We start from the raw sequence: 23,211 nt of genomic DNA, 5'->3' as shown, positions 1-23,211 counted from the left end.
CATAGCTTGAAGAAACACTGAAAGTACTGCAGTATGCAGAAGTCATGGTTGTAAGAGACATTCCTCAGGTTACAGAAGTCAGGCTCTCTTGGAGTTCACGTGAAATTTGCTGTGTGATTTACGGGGCAGTTTAATTACCGGTAGAGTTCTTCGAGGTGGTAGCGTGCCCTAAACACCAGGCTTTTAAAGAATGAGGGGTCTTCTGAGCCAGCAACGGGTTTTGCATTGCCCAGGTGCAGGCTGCGGCGTAGGCTCCCGCAGCGCTGCAGGTGCCATACGGTGATCTATAGCGTTACAGGGAAACGCCGTGGCCCGGCGGCCCGGTGCTGGGGAGCAGGGGGACGTTGTGCACCCACCCGGACACTGGTCCCCCAGCGAAGGCAGAGGGTCCCGAGCAGCCAGGGCTCCCCGTGGCTTGCAGCCGTGCTCAGCCCCCACATGCACCCAAGGGGCTCGGGGGGTCACTGTGGCCCTGGGCCTGTCGGGGGGAGGCCACGGCTGCCAGGCTGGGTGACCCCCGGTCTTTTGGGAGGTGACGGCAGGGCACGCCAAGGCGGTGGGCAGGGTGCTCTGGGCACCCCAGGGTTGTCGGGGGCACCCCGGGGATGTCGGGGTGGGCACGCTTGGGATGCACTGCTGGGGAGGACACGCCGGGGCGGTGGCGGAGGGCACCTGGGGCTGCCGGGGGGGGCACACCGGGGCTGCCGGGGGGGTACTGGGGCTGCTGGGGTGGCACAGGGGCTGTCCGGGGAGCACGGGGGCTGACGGGGGGCACCGGGGCTGCCGGTGCGTGCGCCGTGGTTGCCGGGGAGTGGGGGGGGACACACGCCGGGGGAGGGGGGGGGGCACGGCGGCGCTGCCGGGGTTGCCGGGGCCGGGACGGCGGGGCGGCCGCTCCCGGCTGCCATTTCATCGCGCCGCCGCTCGGTCCCTCCATTTTCTCTCCGGCTGCCGGCGCTGCCGGCCCCGTCCCCGCCGCCGTCCCGCGCCCGCCGCCCCCGCTCCCGCCGTCCCCCGTCCCCCTTCCCCCCCCCCATGTAGCCCCGCGGCAGCCCCCCCCCCCCCGCCGCCCCGCACACGCCCAGCCGCGGGGCCGCCTCCCGGCATGAGGAGCTGCAAGATGGTGCGGGTGGCCAGCGTGCTGGGGCTCGTGATGCTGAGCATCGCGCTGCTCATCCTCTCCCTCATCAGCTACGTCTCGCTCAAGAAGGACAACATCTTCGGCGCGCCCCGCGCCGCCGGCCCGGGGGGGCCACGCATGTACATGTTCCACGCGGGATTCAGGTGAGGGCGCGGCGCGGACCGGAATGGCCGGCCCGGGGTGGGGGCACGGCGCGGGTCGGGGTTGGGGGGGTGGCCGCCTTTCCCATCCCTTCCCATCCCTCCCGACCCCCCCGCTGCCTCCCGCGCTGTTCCCGGGGAGACCCCCGGCTCGGCCCCGCCGCCACGGCCCGAGCGCTCGGCGCGGCCCCTCGCCGGCAGCGGGGATGCGGCTCCCCCCCGCAACCCGCACCCTGCCCCCCCCCCGCGCCCACCCCCCGGAGGTGCCGCGGGGCCCTGCGGGGAGCGGGAGGGGACCCCCGGGGACGGCGGTAGCGGGGCGGGCGTGGGAACCGCAATGCCCCGGGGGTGCCGAAAGGTGGGGAGCAGCCCGGCTCCGCCGGGCCCGGCCCGGCCCGGTGCGGGAGCCCGGCAGGGCCCGGCGCGGTGCGGGATCCCGGCGCGGTGCGGGAGAGCGGCGCGGCGCGGCCGGCGCTGTCCGCGGTGCTGATGCCTGCCGAGGCGGGCGGCGGGTCGGGCAGGGCCGGTAACGGGCTGCGGGTCTGTGTGTGCCTGCGTGGGGCCCCTGCGGGTCTGTGTGTGCCTGCGTGGGGTCCCTGCGCTCGTTTCCAGGTCCCAGTTCGCGCTGAAGTTCCTGGACCCTTCCTTCGTCCCCATCACGAACTCCCTGACCCAGGAGCTGCAGGAGAAGCCCTCCAAGTGGGCCTTCAACCGGACCGCGTTCGCTCATCAGAGGTGAGCCTGCGGCCCCGCGGCCCCTTCCCACCGGCCCTGGGGTTGTCCCCTTCCCCCCAGGATTTAAGGAAACACAATCAGGGATGGCTAAATACTCCGAGTGCTGAGTAATTTGCCGGCGGTGAGGGACAAAGGCTGTATCGGAGCATTTCCCCGGATGGTCACAGCTATCTCGGAAGAATTGATTATTTCAGAGCAGGACACGAGGCTGCAATGCGCATTATTTCACCAAACAGAACGTGACCCAGTTTCCCGGGGTGCAAGTGAAATTGTCATTGCTTCAAGATAAATGGCTGGGGTTTTAAAACTTGAAACAAATCGGGCTGTAACAGCCATGAAATGCCGTGTTTATGGAGGCCAAAACATGCCCAGCGAAACTTCCCAGCTAACGGCAGCTCTGAGCAAGTGCAGTGCTGCTCTGCCTTCCAGCACTGCTCCGGCCGAGGGGGCGGGCAGAGCGAGGGGTTCCGATGGGGCCCTTCCAGCCCGGATCCACTGGAGACACCCTTAGAGACACCCACCTCGCGCACCGCCTTCTGCCTGCAGGTTGCACTGACTTTCCTGCTGTATGGCAATGGAAAGGGTTTCTCGGTTCCTTCAGCTTCCCCAGAGCTGGTCTGTACTTAATGGGAAGTTAAATGTGCTTTCAGTTTCCTCACTGTGATGTGAAATTGGTGGTGTCTCGCCAGCCTCTTTTATTTATTGGCTTTACTGATATATATATGTGTGTGTATATATATATATATATCAGTAAATATATACTTTACACACTTTATATATATATTTACTTTTTTATATATATATATATATAAAAATAAAAACATTTAGCCATTTAAGATAGCTACTACCATCTTGGACTGTAATTTTGTCCTGACAAATGCCTGCTGTTTTAGAGACCACCTTGTGACTCAGCTCACATATCGCACCTGAGAAACAGGAACCCAGGCCCCTTGGCCCTGCGGCCGGCAGAGTCAGGATGGGGCTGCTGCACCCCTCGGGGCTAGCGGGCAGGGCTTGGCCTTCTCTCCTCCCTCGTGGTCACTCCTCAGCACAGCAGGATGAGTAATGCCCTTCTAGTGCCGACAAGTGCTGCCCACTGCCCCTAAGGAGCCGTGGACCACAGAGAGGAGACGGCACATTGCCTGCCCCATCCTTTCCCCGGGACCTCCCAGGCTGGTGTGACAGTGGCCACCCCTTGGTTTTGCCTCATTCCTGGCACCACCAGCTCATCCTTCATAAGTCTATCTCTGTGCCACCCCTCTGATGATTTTAGCTGATGCCACAGGATCTGCCTTTGCACTTGTCCGTTAGCCATAACCCATAATTAGGGCACCCAGTGGGACTCCATTAATGCTTAGACATTCAAGGATGCAAGCTGGAAGAAAGATTGTTTTCCATAAACATGAGCAAATAAAGTGGTATTGGTTTTCTAATTTTATGCCCTGCTAGGGAAATTCCTGAGCAGGGTTGGGTTTGTTTGTTTTTTAAGTATCCCTAATAACCCTTGTAAAAATGCCAGTGTGCTTGCCCAAATAAGACATTAAGGAATTATATTTACATAAATGGAGACAGCGATTGTCACTTGTTTTTGTGATTCAACGCTTCTTAATGAGAACACAAAAAAGTACATGTATTTAAAAATTAGCTCCTGTTAATTCAACTGAATATCCTGGACCACTTGGTTTTGCTTCATGTACCTCGTGGCAAACATGGTACCCATCGTTACCAAAGATCTGCGGCCCAGTTCCAAGAGCGAAATGCATGCAGAGAGTGCCAGCAGAAAACCCACCCACCAGGCCTGTATAGCAGCACAAGCAGAACCGTGTTGTGCAGCACCCCGCAGCGAGGTGGCAGGGGGGTGGGGGTACTGTTAGCGGCACGCCTCAGACTTAACACAGTGAATCCAGTGTTTTAGTCCTGACACCATTCAAAGAGACACAGATACGTCCTTAGCTGGCGTCAGTCAGGACCACCCAGTAAAGCCAAGCAGAGCTCTAGGTGAGGAGCCAGCTCCATAATTCCTATCTGTTTATGTTAATTGAAAAGTCATTGCACCACATTGCTCAGAAAACTACTATAATAAAAAAAGAAAAATTTAAGTCTAGCTGGAAAGAAAATCTCTTCACTGCAGAAAGAGGGGAAATACAATTCCATGTTTTCTTTTCTTTTTCTGTTTTATTTTAGGCAAGAAATCCTTCAGCATGTCGACGTAATAAAAAATTTTTCTTTGACCAAGAATAGCGTTCGGATTGGACAGCTGATGCATTATGATTATTCCAGCCATAAGTATGTTTTCTCTATCAGCAATAACTTCAGATCACTGCTTCCTGACGTGTCGCCGATCCTGAACAAGCATTACAACATTTGTGCCGTGGTTGGAAATAGTGGGATCCTGACCGGGAGTCAGTGCGGGCAAGAAATAGATAAATCTGATTTTGTTTTTCGTTGCAATTTTGCTCCAACTGAGGCTTTCCAAAAAGATGTCGGAAGGAAAACCAATCTTACGACCTTCAACCCCAGCATCCTGGAAAAGTATTACAACAATCTTTTGACCATTCAGGATCGCAACAACTTCTTTTTGAGTTTGAAAAAGCTTGATGGGGCCATTCTCTGGATCCCCGCTTTTTTCTTCCACACGTCAGCAACGGTCACAAGAACACTGGTTGACTTCTTTGTTGAGCATAGAGGGCAACTAAAGGTCCAGTTGGCTTGGCCAGGAAATATAATGCAGCATGTTAACAGGTGTGTGTTTCTGCCTTGCATTTAATGTATCAAAATACATATCTCTCTCTCTGTACAAATACAACTCTCTTTGTTTTCCTATTCGTGCCTGATCTGGTAGGCACTCTCTAGCAAGCCAGGACCCAATACCACTTGTTTTAAGAGCAAATGCAGTTTTGTTATTGCTTTAGGGAGTACTGCAGTTATTTCTGTACAGATGTATACCTGGCACAGCAGAGGTGGGTTGGTTGTTTGCACCGGGGCACGGTCCATCAGTGGGCTCTGCTCCCGCCGCTGCTCCCGCAGAGCCAGGAGGAGCACGGGGAGCCGAGTGAGATCCTGCGTAAGCAAAGCACCGCTTATGGAAGAGCTTGCTCTTCTCAGCTAGCGAAGAGGGATGCTAACAGACAGCTGCAGGGTGGTCCAAGGAAAACTGTAGTAAATCAAAGGAGGATAACGTTGCTACCTCTTTAACAAATGCACGTGTGAGCAGGAGCCAGGGAATTGTACTTTTCTGGATAAGGCACTACCTCTCCTGGTTAAAAAACAAAAACATTCAGAAGGAGACCACAAGAGACTATCGGTCAGGGTGCTGCTGAGGTTGTTCTGCATTCCCGGTCATTACAGACTGACCTGAAGAGCGGTCTTTGCTTTCTCCAGGCTATCAGCTGGCAGCACCGATGTTCTCCAGGCGGTAACTTTTTTTTCTTACAGCAAGCCTGTGGCATTACTTGCACCCCAGACTAACACGCCTTTATTTTTTTCACAGATACTGGAAGAACAAACACTTGTCACCCAAGCGGCTGAGCACAGGTATTCTCATGTATACCCTTGCTTCTGCCATATGTGAAGAGATCCACTTGTACGGATTCTGGCCCTTTGGGTTCGACCCCAACACGAGGGAGGACCTCCCATACCACTACTATGATAAGAAGGGAACAAAGTTCACCACCAAGTGGCAGGAGTCCCACCAGCTGCCTGCAGAGTTCCAGCTGCTCTACAGGATGCACGGTGAAGGACTGGCCAAACTCACCTTGTCGCATTGTGCCTAAGAACCTAAATCATGAAGTGCCAAATGATTGTCTAAAAAGTGCCCAAAACCGAATTAAACATTCTTCAGATATAATTCTAAAAAAAAAAAAAACCCACCCTAAAATATTTTCCATAATATAAAGATGCTTTTTAGTCACCCTCATCAAAGGGTTTAAGCATATTTAGCAGTGCAGAAGCATTTATCAAATTCTGTGGATGCTGTTCATGCAGCAGCAAATTTGAAATATTTTGCATTTATAGATATGCCGCTAAGTATGTTTTAAGATATTTTCGTATTTTAGCATTCCACTAAATGCCCTAAATCTCTTAATTTTATTGTTCCTTCCCGATTAGAACTAGAAATGCTAATTTTAAAAGGTTTTGCTTCTTTTGTATATGTTGCTATCAATAGCTGAGCGTACATATATTGCCGTGGCCGATCGAGAAAGCCACTCTGAATTCCAGTTCATCGTCACTTGCAAGTTCTTCAGTGTGGATCCTGATTTCCACCGCTTGCATATTTTCATATTTACTGAATTTTACATTTTTTAAAGAATAATGTGAAGAAGGAGGTCACAATATGGCTCATACCTTAGCTAGGCATTTATATCGCTCTCAGAAAACTTCAGCGTTTTAATTCAATTCGGGCCAAATCCTGGTCCAAATTAGACAGGCTGAAACATGGTCATTCCCATCCGTGTGATACTATTTGATTTTAAAGTGAAAGCACCACAATAAAGAGCATTAGGCTTCTCTGGAGATGTGTTGGGTGAGAAGAGCCCCAAAGCCCGGCGCAGGCACCCTTCCCCCTGTGCCTGCTCTCCGCACCCTCCAACGACAGGGGGGTCCTTTGGGAGGACGATCCCCCCGAGTGGGGAGCACGGGGGCTCCTGCCCGTCCCTTTGCACCCGCCGAGACCGCCGGCGCTCCCCGTTTTCCCCTCTCCCTGTGTGCACGGTCCCGCCGCGGGCTGCACCCCACGGCGCTGTGGGGCACGGAGCCGGCCGGGCGCCGCAGCCGCCCCGGTGAGCTCTGCCAGGTGGGACCCCATGTTTCCCCTCGCATATTGCCCAGCGATGCCGGGTCTGTGGGGAGTGGTCATAGCCCTCTTCATTAGCCCAATTGATGGCGACGGGGCAGACAGGCAAGCGGGGCTGGCTGGGCAGGGACCGACTGGCCGGGTGGTAACGGCAGCCTGGGCGCCGGGATTTTTAGAAATGGTTTTTAAAGGGAAGTGAGCTCGGCAGGAGCGCAGGGAAGAGGAACTACAGTTACCAGATTTCCCCGTTTACATCTCTAAATCCATGGTCAGACAGGTGAATTAGTGGCCTCATTTTCCGCTCACCAACAGCCACCCAAGGCAGCCAAAGGAAGACATGGCTTCCTCAGTACTGCTGAAAATCAGGCTGTTTGTGGAGAGGACAAACCTTAGGGTCACTTAGGATTTGAAAATGTTGGCCATTATGTCTCAGGATAAAGGAGCCTGTAAAATAAAAGTGGGTTTCTTAGTACAACAAGTATACTTACAAGTATTTTAACATTTTTCTACTGTTCTGTATGACACTGGAAACTGACTATACACTGAAAGAAGATGCAAAATCCAATTTAAAACCATACTTTAAAATGGCACATTTTAATTTTTCTCAGCCTCTTTACCTACAAGCAGACGTAGGAGGTGAGGAAGGAGATCTCGAGTACAGCACCAAACCTGAGCAGCCCGGAGCATCTCCCGGTGCCCGCCGCTGCCCCGCTGTGGCACCGCAGCTCCCCTGGCCCCCGAAGCTGGGTCCCCCCTCTCCCCCACGCCCCGGGTGGAGAAGGAGCTGGCGGCTTTCTTCACCATTTTCATTATCCCACATTTTCTGGCTTTTGCTTTTTCAAAGGCTGTTCAGGGCTGGGGCATGCTGCGGGGGGGCTTGGGTCTCCCCCGTGCCGCAGCGTGCACAGATCTGCTCCCGCAGGGAACCGCGGCGCTTCCCTCCCCAGCTGCCAAACCTGGCTCAGCGTTCCTGGCGGCTCCGGCTCCCCGTGCTGTCGTGTCGGTCCTGCGCTCATCACCGTTCCTACAGCAGAGTACGACCTCTAGCAACTGTTATTATGAAGACATAGTTGTGCAGTGGTGGTGGTGTCTTATGCCGTATGGTGCCATACGAGTCGTTCTTGATATTATCACATATTATTTGTGTCGTAGTCACGCGCGAGGGTCCTGGCCAGGGAGCGGGGTTTGGCTGTGCTGGGCGCAGACCCCTGCAGAAGGGGGAAGGACCGAGTGCCCCCGACCCCCGTGGGCCCTGTCGGTGAGGGTTGCAGGATCGCATCCTCTGGATGCCTGGATCACGTGTCCGAGCGGGTAGCGGGGACCTGTGGGGCCGGGAGTGGCCAGGCAGCACCAGTCCTGACAGAGTCCTGCGGGAACCCTTCTCTAAGTACTGGAGCACACAGATTGGTTTTGCCCAAAAACAGAAAAAGAGAAGTTGCGCAGGAAAGGAAGAGTTCTGAACTAGTTGTTAATGAAGTACAGTAACGAATCATTTCCGATATCATTTCCTACTGAGCTGTACAGCAGACTCACATTCGCTAAGGCAGGCGCATCACTTTGCAGGTCACCGAGGCGCATGGTGAAGGTGTGCTCAGCGGCCAGTAGCCAGCTGGGCAAAGAGCCCACTGGGGGACAAGGGCCACCCTGAACCCTGAGTCACGCCTGTTGGCTTGTGGTTGGTGCCAGATATTTTAATTAAGAGGCATTTTATCAATTTCATGTAGGGAGCCATCATTTTTAATTAGCAAATTAAAGAAATGTGAACTATTATTATTCTGTTGGCATGAAAGCAGAGGCCAGTGTGCTCTATACAGTTTTCGGCTGCTGGCTCCCAACGGGAAATTGCACTGGCAGATCCTGCTTGGCTGCTGCACGGCGTTTACAGGACATAACTACTTTAAATTAGATGTAGTCGCAAGTAAACATTCATTAGCCTGAACATAACGTATTTCCATCCGTGCATCTCCAGGAGGCCCTTTTTGCAATGGGGATGCTCAGCCTGGGGCGAGATGGTTCATGCACATCTCCCCCGGCAGCTCTGCTCACCTCCTCCCCTGACGGCAGCGGGACCGCTGGCAGGGCACGGATGCTGGCGAGAGCATGGGACATTAGCACATCCAGTGCAGAAACAGATGCACGTGCCATGTAACTGCATAGTGAAACCGGGATGGGAAGGTCTTCAGAGTCAAACTGGCTGCGGGTGCACTGTGAGATGCTGGGAAGCCGTATGGGATGGGCTACTTGCTCAGACCCAACCCTGTCCCCAGCATCCCCAGAGAGGGCTGGTGGCAGAAGTGGGTTTCCCTGTACTGAAGGCGCTGCAAGGGCTTGCGTGGCTGCCGCACCTGAGCGGCAAAGCATGTGTGGAGCTGGTTCGGACAGAGCTGCAGTGTCCTCCCTCTCCCCGAGAGCCCGTGCGGGAGGAGAAGGTGTCGGTTCTGGCATGCCCGAGGGCCTCGGTTGGTCATTCCTGAGCAGTGCCCATCTTCTCTCCTGCTTTAGAGCACCCGGGAGAGAAGACAAAATGTAAAAATTAGACGTTGAAACCAAAAACCTAAATTGCGCCGAGGTAGTTTTTTTCATTTTTTTCATTTTTCGTAATTTATATTTTTAAATTTGATTTTCCTTCTTAATCACAGTAAACTTGGGAAAACTGCCCACAGCTGGAATTTCTGTTCTCCCCACAACTTGCACCCCTGGCTGTGCTCGGGAGGTCTGCGATGCCCTGCTCACCCCCAGCCCGCAGAGCACCAGGGATGCAGCGCCACACGTGCCTCCAGATTGTGGAGAGGATGGTGATGGAAAGGTGTTTTAATGCACAGTACCTTAATTTGATCTTGCTTTATTTAAGCAAAGAGTCTCAGGTTCATCCCACTTGCAGTGGGGTCCCATTATGACTGAAGGCAGCAGATCCTGCTGGGGGGGTCTCTGGGGGGGACCCCTGGCTCTCTGCAGCCCCCTCCCACCCACACAGAGGGACGGGACCCCCCGTCGGTCCTGGGGGACGGCCCTGGCAGCACAGCTGGAACTTTCCAGAGGCACAAAGAGGCACCAACTGCAGAGAAGGAAGCATGAAAACAACTGCAAATATTCGGAAATGGGAATACAGAAAAATTATTGACAGAGCGCCATATTATATCATTGATTTTTAAGCAAAACTCCCCATCGATTTTTCAGAACCACATTGAACATTTCAGAATCATTGATTTTAATGGGGAGTTCTGCCCCAAAATCAATGGCACAATACAGCCCAAAGTAAATTGCTTCTTAGTATCAATATTTTTTGTCCAAGCTCTTGCAATATGGAAAACCGTCTCAAAATGTGCATCTTTTGTTTTTGCCTGTTTTCTTAGATGCTCTTTGAATTCTGCTTTTATAGCAAGACCAGAGGGGAAGGGCAGCTTGTGCCCACTGGTGAGACCAGCAGCGGCCCAGGGTGGGCTCTGCTCCCCCAGGCAGGGAAAGACCCTGGTGATACCTTGCAGTCAGACTGGGCTCTTTCCCAAACCCCAATTTTCAGGGTCACTGTGCATCCCAGAGCGGCAAAGTAGGGTGACACACCCCCCCCCCCCCCAGTGTTTGTACTGACAGGTCTGGGCTTGGCGTCCTTTTCTCACTGTGCCAGACTTATGGCACACATAATTCTGGTTTTGTAGAAAATGAGGTCTCCCTTTTTGCTGGTGGAAGTCAGTGCTGGGTGGCGGGGAGGAGCCCTCGGCGCTGGTTGGCGTCCCTCAGCTCCGAGGTGCCCTCGGAGAAGGTCCAGGCTTGGCCGCTCGTGGTGGGCTGCTGGACTGCGGGAGGAAGGTGATAGATTGGGGGGGGGGTCTGACAGAGAGGCGAGGACTGGAGGGTGCTGAGAAGACAGCAGCTGAGGAGGACAGGCTCCCTGGATCTGCCTCTTTCCAGCAGAAAACGCTTTTCCATTAAATAAGCAAGCGGCTCCCAACGGCGCATGCAGCTCCCCGGGGCAGGGAGATGCCGGCTCCCACCCTCCTGCTCAGGACAGTAAATGGCACCTGGATTCCGTGTCACCTTGGCTAGACTCTTCCTTCCCTTCTGTTTGGCCCAAAATCTTCCTGCCTCTGTCTACCTAAATGAATTCCTGATGGTTCAGGGAAAATACTCACTATCGTTACTGAATGTCTAGACAAGCAAATATAGCTAACTGCAAGTATGCGTAATGCAGTGTGATCAATATTTGTAAGTACAAAACATTTTCATTTACAAAATCAAGAGAAGTCCTTCTGACTAGCTCCAAGGGAAGGGTCTGGCGGGACACAGACCCCACTCGGCCCTGGGCTGCCAGGACAGCGACCCAGGTGCTGCTGGCAGCCGGAGGCGAGCGGTGGCCGCATCCTGCTCCAGCCCCTCTGACGATGATGGGATAGGTGCTGAGGACCCGCACCCGCAGCAGGGACCGTCAGTGGGAGCTCGGGGCAGGCGCTGTGCGGGGCTGGGTGCTGCGGTCGGGGGGGGATCAGGCCGCCGGGCAGGGGATGTGAAGAGGGGGTGTACATAGGAGTGGAAATCCGTGTGTTACCTTCTCTTCTTTTATACAGCTTGGGTTTGTATTTTCATTGCTTGCATCTTTTCAGTGAATGGTAGCAAGATACATTAAAACAAAGTCATTTTGGCTACCGGTTTTAATTGTGGAGTATACCAAAAAGCAAGCGTTTGTGAAATAAAACTAACTGTGAACGGAGGTTGCAAAAAACAGATCGTTTAGAAAAAAGCAGGTTTTCTGTAAATGAATGTGTCTTTATTCTAATGGCTATACAGTTCAATGCCTGATGGAGTTGTTTTCAATAAAAAAAGATAAATATTTTAAAAAAAAGAAAAAAAATGCCATAATTGTAATAAAGGATTCATTATTTAATGCCCATACTAAAAGCATTATTTATTTTTAAATGGCTAATGTTCTTAAAAGGCCAGGGCACAGTCTCAGGTGAACGGCAAAGCTGCACATGGTGTGAAATACATTGCAAGCAAAGCTGGCGTTCAGCCTGGCTGCCTCTGTGGTGTCAGTGGGGCCAGGATCAGGTCCGCAGGCTGATGATGTGTTTCATGCCAGATGTGGTGCCAGCCCCCCGGCCCGAGCGTGGCTTGCACAGCGCATCGTGCCTGTGAACACGCGGGCACGCTGGTGAGCAAGGCCCTGGCGCTTCTCGTGACAGAGTACCGCATCCTCGTCGTGAGCATCGTTTGTGGAGAACAACGCGATGATTCATTTGGGATCTCTCAGCAATGTGATTCTTTGGTGTGAATGTGCCTGCAACATTGACTCATGTGCCAAAACACAATATTGAATGCATTGTTTTTAAATAAAATGTTTTATTGTGCATTGAAAGCCTGTAAAACTCAGCTGTGTCTGCTTCTTCCTTCTTACTATTTCCTGAACTGCTTACTGTCAGTAACAACGAGGGGCCTGCACCGGGAAGGTTTCCGCGCTGTAGGCACACTCTGCCGAGCACCAGATCTTCATTTTAATCAAAAAGCTTCCCATATTTTAAAGGATACGCTGTGGGATTGGAAACATGCTCAAACTGTATGAAAGCATGCCACGCATACTCCACCCTAGCAAAATGAGAGCACGGCTGCACGCAGCCCAAGTTTTATTTTAGGTGCCGGACTATGAGGAGCGGGTGGTGAGGGGCAGGGTTTTGGGCCAGGCCCCCGCCGTTGGTTCCTCCCAGGACAGATGCCCCGCGGTCGACACGGCATCTGCTTTGCTCAGCCCCGTGCCTGGCATCCGGATTTCCGCGGAGGGCCCCGGTGCTGCCCGAGGCACAGCCCACCGCCCACCCGGCCAGGCTCGCTGGCTCGCTCCCCGTGTCCCCGGCCTCAGCACCGCGTCTCCGCAGCCACGACGGGGCAGGCGGACCGGCTGCCGTTATCCCCCGCCGTGCCCGGCCAACAGGCAGGGTTCCCCCCCGCCTCCTTCGGCACCATGCTGATGAGCGAAAATTACCCTTCCTGCGAACGAGCCCAAACAGCTAATGGTCTCTCCCACTGTAACTGACTTTTTTTCCTCCTGAGTGTGTAAACACAGAGACTATTCGCAGATTCAAGCACACTTACCGGCTCGACAATAATCCAACTGAAATAACTATCCACAATTCCGCACACGTCAAAAGGGAGCAACATCCCATTTTCAGACAAGTTCCCACATTCGGGGGCTCTGTGGGTGGGATTCCCATAGGGAACGGAGATCCCCATTGCAGAGAGACTTCCCGCACCCCAGATTAGGAGGAAACCTGGCTCACGCCGTGCAATTAAATCTCGCTGGCTCTGAGGGGTCCCCGGGCAGCTGCCTGCAGCCGAACCCCTCCCCTGGGGTCTGCCAGTGCAGTGGGGCGGCACAGGCACCCGGGTGCCCTTCGTGTGCCCCACTCCCGACACCCGCTTTGGGGTGAGCTACCCAGGGAGTCCAGCCCCGTGCGCCTCTGGCCAGGTACTAGTATTAATAGAGAGTAAAGTTTGATTTACATATTTTTCACTTCAAGCTGGTATACGGAGTCCTAGCTACCCTGTTTCCATGGCTCTTGTGCAAGCCCGAGGCATATTTTATGCCAGTGAAAACAGATGTTAAATAACACCAAAAACGCCCCATCAAAAATTCCCATGCAGGAATAATTGGCCCACAGAAACACCTGCATGGGTTAGCACTGGGTGAGCGACAGCGACCAGCACGCAACAAACAGCAGTGGTGTGATTGTCTGCAAAGGGCCGTGGCCCATGGTAACGTTCAGTGAGTGCCCACGCTGCAAACACATTGGCTTCATTTGCAAAGAGCAAAAAACACCGTCCCAGCCAAGCAAGCAGGCAAAAACCTGCCGGGAAGGAGCCAGTCCAGGGAACAGCAGCATTGCCTCTGGGCATCTCCCGCTCCCTGCCTGCTCCTGACCACCTCGCCCGGCTGACCCGTGCCAGGCTTGTGGCAGACCGCCCTCTCTTCTGCAGACCCAGGCAGTGGTGCCCATTCCTGGCTGTGATGTTAATTATCCCCAACCGCACACCTTCATGCTCATCCATAGCACATCACAGGATCGTTCCTAACTCTCATCCCGAGCTCCAGCATGCTCGCAGCTCCTCCCAGCTGAGTGCTGCCCACTAGTTTAATAAGCACGCTCTCTACCCCGCCATGCCAGCTGCTAATGAAAATATCAGATAGTAGCTGGCAGGGACAGGCCCCCGCAGAACCCTTCCCAACACCTCCTCCCATCGTGACGGTGCAGCACGGATAACAGCCTCCGCTCCCCACTGACAGCTTTCCCTCCCCGCAGAGTAGCAGAACAACTCTCCTTGGTCACCTTCTCACCATTACAACTCACAGAAAGTTTTACTGGTGCTTTTTAACTCCCTTGCTAGCTGGCTTTCACTTGTGCCTCAGGCTTTGTTATAGGGTTTCCACTTTTATACTTGTCCTTAGCCATTGACTACACACCGCTTGCTTGTGCTGAGGTTTTTTGGAGAGTTTTGTGACTAAGTGGCTCTCCCAGCACTCGTCCTGTCCTCTCCCTGCACCTGGTCAGGGTGGGCTTGTGCCCTTGACCCCCTGCCTGGAGGTGGCTGCCAGACAAGCTGAGCAACTTCTCCTCTTCTGCTTTTCGTGGGCCCCCACCCTGCCGGTGTCTGCGTGTGGGCACTGCGAGCACCGATGAGCGTGGGCAGGGGGCACCCTGGGCAGCACCCAGCAGACAGGCAGGGATTTTGAGGGCTAAACTGTGGACTCCAGGGCCTGTGTTCTGCACACCAGCGTGTCAGCTTTTCTGCGGATCTGGCCTTAAACAAAAGGTTTTACTGGAAAACTTCATCACAAGAGTTGCCAAAGGTCTTGTTTATTGCTCCCTATATTTCATTATGCAGTGCAATACGCTTAGTGTGATGGATCAAAATCTGCACTCCTGTGAAATATGTGGTGTTACAAAGCATGTAAATCAGTACACAGCTTGGCTCGGGGTATTTGTTAATTAAAGTGAATTACATTCCCAAGAACATCTTATAACCCACTTCCATTGCCTACAGTACACTAGTAAGAAGGACAGATTGCCCCACTTTTAGCCTCTGAGTTTTACCTCCAGCTCCAGTGGATGCTATAGCACAGCAGCCCTTGACCTTGAGGACCACACATCTCTCCTGATGCCTTCTCACCAAACCCTGCAGCAGGCGGCAGCCCCCGGTGAGCTCTCGGGCCGGGGGATGTCGGTGGAAGGGATCAGCCAGCCGGCTGGCCGGCGTGCACCATGGCAAAGAGCAGCCAACTGCGCCAGCAGCGGGCCATGCCGAGGAGCCCTGCCAGGGACGGCTCCTGCACCCTTCCGAGGGTGCAGCCGGCTCTCCGGGTGGGCTGGAGACTGCCCCGAGCCCCGGGGGTCAGCAGCCACTCTTCTCCTGGTTTCGCCTGTGTCAGTGGGTATTATTTCAGCAGACTTTCACCCATTTGAGTGCAGCCTGAGCCGTGATCCTCTTGGCCTCCATGCAGGTGGGTCTGGATCCCAGGAGCTGCCATCCTGCTGGGTCAGAGCCGATCAATCCTTCCTGCTCTATTTCTGCCTCGTGGCCAGTTCCCGGGCCGAGAGGCGACTTGCTGCTTGCTTCAACACTGCTCAGTGTCCTTACCGGCTCCTGTGAGGAACTCTGCCATGGGTTTTTGGAAGTTCAGGTGAACTCACAGCAACAGACTCTCTCAGGCTGGCAGGGGCCGTAGCAGACCCTTGGCCAGAGGTGTGCTGCACAGCCCCGAGCACCTTGCGCAGGAGCTCGGCTGCCATGCCCGTGTGCTGCAGCTGAAAGGTAGTGCTGATTGATTTAAGGACTTTCAGGTTTTAAACTGACTGATGGAAGGACTTGCACTGCTGCAGAAACTGCTGCCTTATTTTTAAGTTCTCATAGTGGTTATTTCCCCACCATTAAAATGTGCTTTCCATCTCTAGTCTTTTCTTACAGGCAGCTTGTGGGTATTGGATCTCTTTATGCCTTTACAAAATTAAGAGGATGTCCAGTAACAGGAACATTCTCTCTGTACCTACAAATTCCTCTTTACTGCCTATTTCAGTGCCTGTGAGAGCAGTGCAGGAGTGTCCTGGCTCCCTCCCATCCCTCTTTAAGACTTACCAAAGCCCCAGCAGCAGAGCTCTTCGGGAAACACCAGTCAGGAGGGAGCTGTGTGGGTTCTCCTTCTAACCGCTACTGAAACCTAAATAATTGCCAGTCACTATGAGATATTTTGGGGATACCAAACCCCCAAATTATGTAAAAAGTGATAATTTAGGTGCTAACCAAAATATCTAAAAACTCTAAGTGGTTTCTGGCAACTCTTTGTAAAATCATATGTACAAAAACAAGAAATCAGCTGTCACATAATCTGGTTCCCTCCCAATTAATGCAGTGTCAGTATTCCACAATACATGCTATACTACTTGATTCAATCCGATTTTAAATAAAACGGCTGACTGCCAAGGTAGGAGTAACGTCGGTGTAAAACTTGAGTGGACAGGGCTGACTGAGACCTCCCACCCACACTGGCCAAAGCCCTGTTTCTTGGAGCATTTCAGCTCTCTGAGTGTGGCTGGTATTCAAACCCACCTCAGGACATCTCCGTCTGGGACAGCTTGTTCTTGATTTGTTCTGATGCACAAATTGCTCTGGAGAAGTTTGTCTGGCCTGCAGAGCACAAATGCAAGGCAGATCCCGAATAACCTTTGTCACTCTTCTGCACATCAGGCACTCTTGCCACCAAAATGTCTTTAAACCCCAGACTTTCGCATGAGCTGGATAGCTCACTGTCCCAGTGCCTCTGGGTGGATGCTTCTAGAGTAGGGCTAATAGCTTGGGCAACCAGTTATTAATCTTTGAAAAATGTTTTAGTAGGTAACGTTTAGTGCAATATAAATGAAAAAGCATTATCTGTCTACACTACTTGCATGCTTCCCATCACTAATGTCTAATATATATAATACATTTATCCTTGAAACAACCATGGGAGAGAGGCAGGTGCCACCGTCTCCATTTGAGAGGCAGGACACTGTGCAAAGCGTGGGAGGGGAGCAGCCACGTCCTAACTGCGGGGTGCACCCGTTGATGTGAGCCCCCTCCCTTGGGTTTTGTCCCCATCCCACCCGCGTTGCCAGTGCCACCGCATCCCCCGCTCGCTGTGCGGGGACCGCCGGGACCCCACGCCCCCGCGAGGGCCAGCCCTGCCGGGTCTCTCCACACCAGCGTCACCATTTACAAACCAAACAAGCTGGGGCCCTCCTGCTCCCAAGATAAATATTGCAAACTGGATCCAGTTTTAATCTTTAACCACAGCCCTCTCCAGCCAAGTGTGCCATCAGCCACTCTAGGACAGCCCCGCTGCCCCTCTCGCAGTGGGGGCCAGGGTGTGCCAAGCTGGGGCTGTCCATGAAAGGTGTGGAGCAGAAACCCCTGAGCAAGCAACCAGCCACCCACTGCCCCGGTCCCGGTTCCACCCAGCACCTCCTGATTTCCCATACTGTGCCACGGGGACTGCGCTCCCCATCCCCGAAAGAGCTGCTGTTTCTGCCTGGCAAGGACGCCCGGGGACTGGGGGCACCGGGGCTGGCAGATGCTCGGGGAACCCCTAGCAAGGGCAGCCCCCCAGGTACCACTCAGGCTGGGATTTATTGCCCCATAACCCAATTTCTGGTGTAGTGATGGGAGACGAAAAATCCTTTCCTTCATCTTCCCACTGATAAATCCAAGGAAGGCTCCCCAGAGCCTCTGCCCCTCAGTGCCAGAGCTGGAGGGTGCTGGCGGTGTCTTGCTTCCCCCAGGTAGCCTCAGAGCCATTTTTCCTGTTACCAGTTTGCACTGATAAAGCTGGATTCAGCTTTCTCAGGCCTGTTTTACCCTCTAAACTGCCCCCTGAAAAACTCTGGGAAAAAAATACCACATTGTCCAACTTGTCTTTTACTTCTAAATAACTGAAATCCTACCTGGGAGGAGAAAAATCACAAGGAAGGTTGGTTCTGCTTCTCATGAGCAAAACTTAGTCCCTGAGCAGCAGATACACTGGGGGCCAATAGAGGTTTAAGCCCCCCTGGACCCGTGTCCAGGCATGCTGCCGTCACTGGGAAGATGTCACAGGGGGCTGGAGCTGGACCCTCTGCCCTCTGCAGAGAAGAACGGACTTGCGACAGCAATTTCAAAACACCAAAAGAAAACACTTGCAATATTTGTTTAAAGCAGGTGAAAATTATCTGTGCCGGCCCTGGCCAGCTTGTGCTAGCTATGTTAAGAGAAAGTTCACCTGTGCCTGTGCCACAACCAGCACCAACATGAGTGGGGCGTGCAGGGCTGTGGGCGCAGGTGAATCCCTGGACTCAGCCTTTTATGGACGGTTTGGGTCAGCCAGACAGTTCTGCAGCACTGAAGGGCCAGGCCCTTCTCTTCACCCGTCTCTGCGAGTGTGATGCTGGAGGTGTGGGTGCTGGAGGAAACTACAGTTGAACCCCTGGCGAACAAAAGAGGAGAGGAATTAAAATTCAAATACCCAGGGGGGGCAAGAGCCAAAAAAGAAGGATGTGAAGCAAGGAAGCCTGGGGCGAATGCAGCCAGGCCAGGTCAACCTCCGGGTCCATCCCGTCCCGCCGGCCCCTGGGCACCGCACCGCTGCCTGTTTCGGGGGAAGCCAGGGCGCTCGGCAGTGGCACGGGGAGTCCTGGCTGCAGGCAGGGAGAAGGAGGAAAGCTAACAAAGAAACCTCCCTCCTCCCTCCCCCAAGAGCGGAGGGGAAGCCTCTGGCAAAGGCAGCCATGCAGGCAGGGAACGCCGCTTCCCGCTGGGCAGCCAAAGCTCGTTAGGCTGGAAGCAGCGACTGGCCGCCCCGGCTCTCCAGCACTGCTCCTGCCAGCCATGCCCGCGCCTGCTGCCTGCAACACGGCTGACAGCAGGGGTTTGTTTCGCATGGGTGCCAAAGGACACCCGAGCACCCTCCATCGCTCAGGGAGAGAGGTTTAGCGGGCGCGGGGGCCACGGGCAGCCCCATGGAGGATGCCGAAGCAGGCGGCACCCAGGGAGCAGAAGGGCAGAGCTCTCCCTCGCGCTGTCCCCAGCGGGGCCTTCGCAGCCCTCACCGTGTCGCGGCCCCCTGGCCCACCGGCTGGGCAGAGCACAGGCAACCCGGCAGACAAGCAGCGCCGCGCCACGACGCGCCCGCTGTGTTGGTTACAGCTGCGCCGTGCGCTGATGTTTATACGTTTGTGGGTTGATTATTGGGAAGATTTTGACATCAATTTGGCAAGGCACCAGAATTAGACCCTACCATGTGTCGTACAACAAAATCATGGAACACAATAATCAGGCACAGGTTTAAAAAAGAAGGGTCAAAGTCAGGCCTTATCTCCTAAATTTTGAAAATATCATTTTGTCAGGAAAAAAAAAATCAATTTCTCATCTTTCCTCTGTCAACTTAAAGAGAGCATAATGGATCGAAATGATGGGTGCAGCCCAGCCCTCCGAAGGCACTGCCAAATGCCCCGTCCACCCGCACACCCCCTGCGCCAGCCCGCAGCCCCGCTGCGGCCGGCACACGGCAGCTCTGCTCCCTGCTGCTGGGACACCGCGCTTCTGTCACTCTGCCGCAGCCGGGAACTTTGTCTCGTGCCCACCGGCACAGACCCCACTAAAGCCAAGTACCACCCCAGCTAACAAAAAGGGGGGCTAGGTGCCTGCTGAGAGAGCTGAATGCAGCTGGCTTTTCTGAAAGAAAAGGGGATCAATACACAATCAAGTAAAACAGTGCAGTTCATTTTTTGTTCAACAAAAAGTTGTATTTCATTTAAGTTATGAAACGTGTTAGAAGATCTCTGCAAACCTATGGAGCTAAGATTCAAAGTATGATTAATCTTAATTTTTAGGTAACATTTCCCATTCTGTAAGAGGGTACTGGCAGCTCCTAGGAACGGCAGGAGGGGATGGAGTTGAGTATCTAAAAAAGCATGTCCTGCTACCAGCTCACACTTGCGTGACACAGTTTGAGCAGGGGCTGGAGTGCCTGGTCTCCAGAGATACCTTCCAACCTCAGCTCTTCTGGGAAAGGGGAAGGGAAAAGAAAAGAAAAAGGAGGAAAGGGACCCCAGCACATCTGCAGCATCTGGCTCCCATCCAGGTCTGCCCACCCACTCCCCTCTCCGCTTGCCCACCGTGGCAAGCCTCCAGAGGGCTGCACTTGCCTCTTTTTTCCCCAAATCAACTGCAACTTTTGCCTTCCTTTAGGAAGGACAAAAAGATTTCACACATAACTTGCCCTGAACAAAGGCACCTCACGCCAGGGCTTGCTTTTTCTTCTTCCTTCCTTTCTTCTTTTCCACCCCAGGCTGACAATGGCAGGGGTAGCTGGGGTGGGGGGAGCTTCATTTTATACCCACTTAGTGCTGAAAAGCAGCTTGGAAAATACCGTGAGCTCCAGAGATGCATAGCGATGGCAGCATGGAGAGAAATGGACCGTTAGCCTTTGGGATCCATAGTGGAAATCTGTAGGGAAACTGGGTGCTATCATATGTGATCTGTTTGTAAGGAGACTCTGAGTGCCCTAGAGAGGGGCCTGGTAATGCATCATGTCTTACCTCGGAAAAATATAAAATACAGCCATTTTTGGACTGGACTCAGTCATTTTCACTCACCAGCTGCATTTCTTTACAAGCCCTGCAGTATTTCTGCATGTCCCAAAGCAGAGGGATGCCCAGCACCCGTCCCTGCCTGTACCTGGGCTCAGGCGGGTTGGCTCGGCACGCTGCCCACACCACCCTGCCCACCCCACCCTGCCCACACCGCACTGCCCACCGCACTGCCCACACCACCCTGCCCACCCTGCCCACGGCTGCCCACAGCCCCCCGCCACGCCACTCCTGTGCACCTCTGCCCCTTGGCAGAGAATTTTTCTCCCCAGTGTCCAACACAGGCTGAACTCTTGCTATCAAAAAGGTGACATTTCTCCCCATTTTCCCCCATTTGGTTACCGGAGAGACACAGTGGGGGTGGGACCTTTACAAACGCAGAGATGGTTATCGGGGCCCGAGATAAGGATGACATAAAATGCAAGGACGCGGCTGCTTGGAGCTGCCGTCGCTGCGTTACTGATTAAATGGGGGGGGCAGTGGAGGGAACCGCACGGCTGGGAGCAGCCGCATGGCCTGGCACAGCACGGCAGAGTACAGCCCAACAGTCAGGCACAGCCTGGCTCAGCATGGCACGGCATGGCAGAGGCTGGCACAGCCTGGCATGGTGCGGCACAGTCCGGCACGGCACAGCCTGGCATGGCATGGCACGGCCCAACACTTATTGACGAGGGTCCCCTGCAGTGGGGCGCGCGGAGGGCACAAGGCCTGGTCAGAGCCGGTGGGTCCCCGCTTGCCAGCTCCGTGCCAGGGGCTCCTGTCCCCAGGGGCCCTGCTCCCACTGGGTGACCCCCACCCACCTCCTCGCCTGCCTGCACGGCTGCCTGCCCACCTCCTTGGCTGCTCACCTGCCTCTTTGTGCCTCACCTGCCTGCCTGATTCCATCCCTCCTGCCTCTCCCTACGGACCCCGCAGTGCCGACACCGCGCCATGTGCCGAGGCTCCGGCCGCGCTCGAGGTCCCTCTGGGAACCCGTGGGCCGTTCCCCACCACTGCCTCCCCTCCCAGCGCAGCACCCGTTCCCCACCTCTTCCCGGGGCTCTGCCGGGCAGGACGGCGATGGGGTCCCCCCACGCAGCAGCATATTTCGGGGGTCTTTGGAGCCGAGAGACGGGCGCAGCTCAGAGCAAAGCTGGCTGCCAGTAAGGCACGGTGGCTCTCGTGGCTCACAGCTCCGAATCGATGGCCTTGCAGTTGCACAGCAGATGGTTTTGGCAAGGGCAAACATGAAATAGTTCAAACCCTCTCGCTGCGATGACGCCGGTTTGTGCCGCTGGGCTCAGCCTCCTCGGAGCAGAGGTGTGCTGCTGCCCCTTCCAGCTGCAGAGGCTCAGGGCTGGCCTGGGGAACCGACGCTCCCTCAGAAAGAGGGAAGGCACGTACGCCTGTGTGTATGGTGGGGCGTGTGGGCATTAGTGAAAGGAATCATGCACTTGGGTGAAAGCGGACTGCCGTGGGGGCACGGACTTCTCTTGTGACCGTACCAGTTCATTTACTGCTCTATGTTCGTGATACATTCTTACCGACCCGTACTTTCTGCCATATTCAACGCAACTAATAACGCAGATCGACAGGGCGCCTTGGTGTAAAACAGCAAAGGGGCAGGCAGCAGAGCGTGGCTGCCGTCAGCCCGGTCCGGCCGTGCCGAGCGGGATCCCCGGGGATCCCCGGCAGGCTGCGGGGGCTGGGTTGCCCGCGCTGCCCGGGCTGCTCCGCCGGGGGAGTGCCGAGCCAGCCAGAGCGCCGGGGGAGCCGGGACCCGCTGCCGAGGGGAGGGAGCCGGGACCCGCTGCCGCCCGTGGGCCAAGCCCCGAGCTTCGCCGCGCTGCGGGGCAGCCCCCGGCCCCCCCCGCCCCGCTTCGGGACGGTGTCCCCGCGGGCGCGGCGGCCGGAGGGTCCGTCTGGCCGGGACCCCCCGCTCGCCCTCCGGCAGCCGAGCGGGAGAAATGGGTCACGGCTCCCCGGCCCCCATCGCCGCCGCCGCCGCACAAAGGGGACATCTGCGCGGCCGGCCCGCCGCCCCGCACCGCGGGCAGGCGGGAGCGCGGGGCTGGCGGGGCGGCGGCACCGACACCGGCCCCGGCGGGATCGCCGCCTGCCGGGACTCGGTGCGGCCGCCGCCGTTTGGGGGAGCCGCTTAACGGGGCGGGCGGGCCGGGTCGGGACTGAGGGGACCGAGGAGGCTGAAGGGACCTGAGGGGACCGAGGAGCCTGAGCGGCGTCGCGGGGGGCTGAGGCACTGAGAGGACGCGAGGAGCCTGAGGGGGCTCGCGGGGGGCTGAGGCGCCTGAGGGCGCCTGAGGGGACCGAGGAGGGGGCTCGCGGGGGGCTGAGGCGCCTGAGGGGACCGAGGAGCCTGAGGGGGCTCGCGGGGGGCTGAGGCGCCTGAGGGCGCCTGAGGGGACCGAGGAGGGGGCTCGCGGGGGGCTGAGGCGCCTGAGGGCGCCTGAGGGGACCGAGGAGCCTGAGGGGGCTCGCGGGGGACTGAGGCACTGAGAGGACGCGAGGAGCCTGGGGGGGCTGAGGCGCCTGCGGGCGCCTGAGAGGACCGAGGAGCTTGACGGGCGTCGCGGGGCGCTGAGGCGCCTGAGGGGACGCGAGGAGCCTGAGGCGCGGCGGGACCGGCGCTCGGGCCGGGCCGGCTCCCCGCGGGAGCCGCGGATCCCCGTCACGGCGGTGGCCGAGGACGGCCCCGGCCGCCCTCGGCGGCCAGACACCGCCCCCCCCCCCCCCCCCCCCGCGCGCGCGCTGTTACAAAGGGCC

The 23,211-nt window shown here is 55.6% G+C and overlaps 1 protein-coding gene and 1 long non-coding RNA gene across 2 annotated transcripts; one reads left to right on the top strand and one right to left on the bottom strand.

Moving 5' to 3' along the window:
- The first annotated feature begins 827 nt into the window (after positions 1-827).
- On the top strand, positions 828-6,528 carry ST8SIA3 (ST8 alpha-N-acetyl-neuraminide alpha-2,8-sialyltransferase 3). The gene is made up of 4 exons (XM_069775259.1): positions 828-1,284; positions 1,894-2,016; positions 4,201-4,758; positions 5,507-6,528. Exons 1-4 carry the CDS (start codon positions 1,106-1,108, stop codon positions 5,787-5,789), a joined length of 1,143 nt encoding a protein of 380 aa, XP_069631360.1. The 5' UTR covers positions 828-1,105; the 3' UTR covers positions 5,790-6,528.
- Positions 6,529-14,633: 8,105 nt separating this feature from the next.
- Positions 14,634-21,966, bottom strand: LOC138683363 (uncharacterized). The gene is made up of 2 exons (XR_011322933.1): positions 21,476-21,966; positions 14,634-18,284 (listed from the first exon to the last, which is right to left on the bottom strand). It is a non-coding gene; the product is annotated as an uncharacterized lncRNA (long non-coding RNA).
- Positions 21,967-23,211: the final 1,245 nt, after the last annotated feature.

This window comes from Haliaeetus albicilla, chromosome W (assembly GCF_947461875.1).
Source record: "Haliaeetus albicilla chromosome W, bHalAlb1.1, whole genome shotgun sequence".
In the NCBI taxonomy this organism is placed as follows: domain Eukaryota; kingdom Metazoa; phylum Chordata; class Aves; order Accipitriformes; family Accipitridae; genus Haliaeetus; species Haliaeetus albicilla.
Note: the sequence above shows the minus strand (reverse complement) of the source record. Positions and strands in the feature narration are given on the sequence as shown.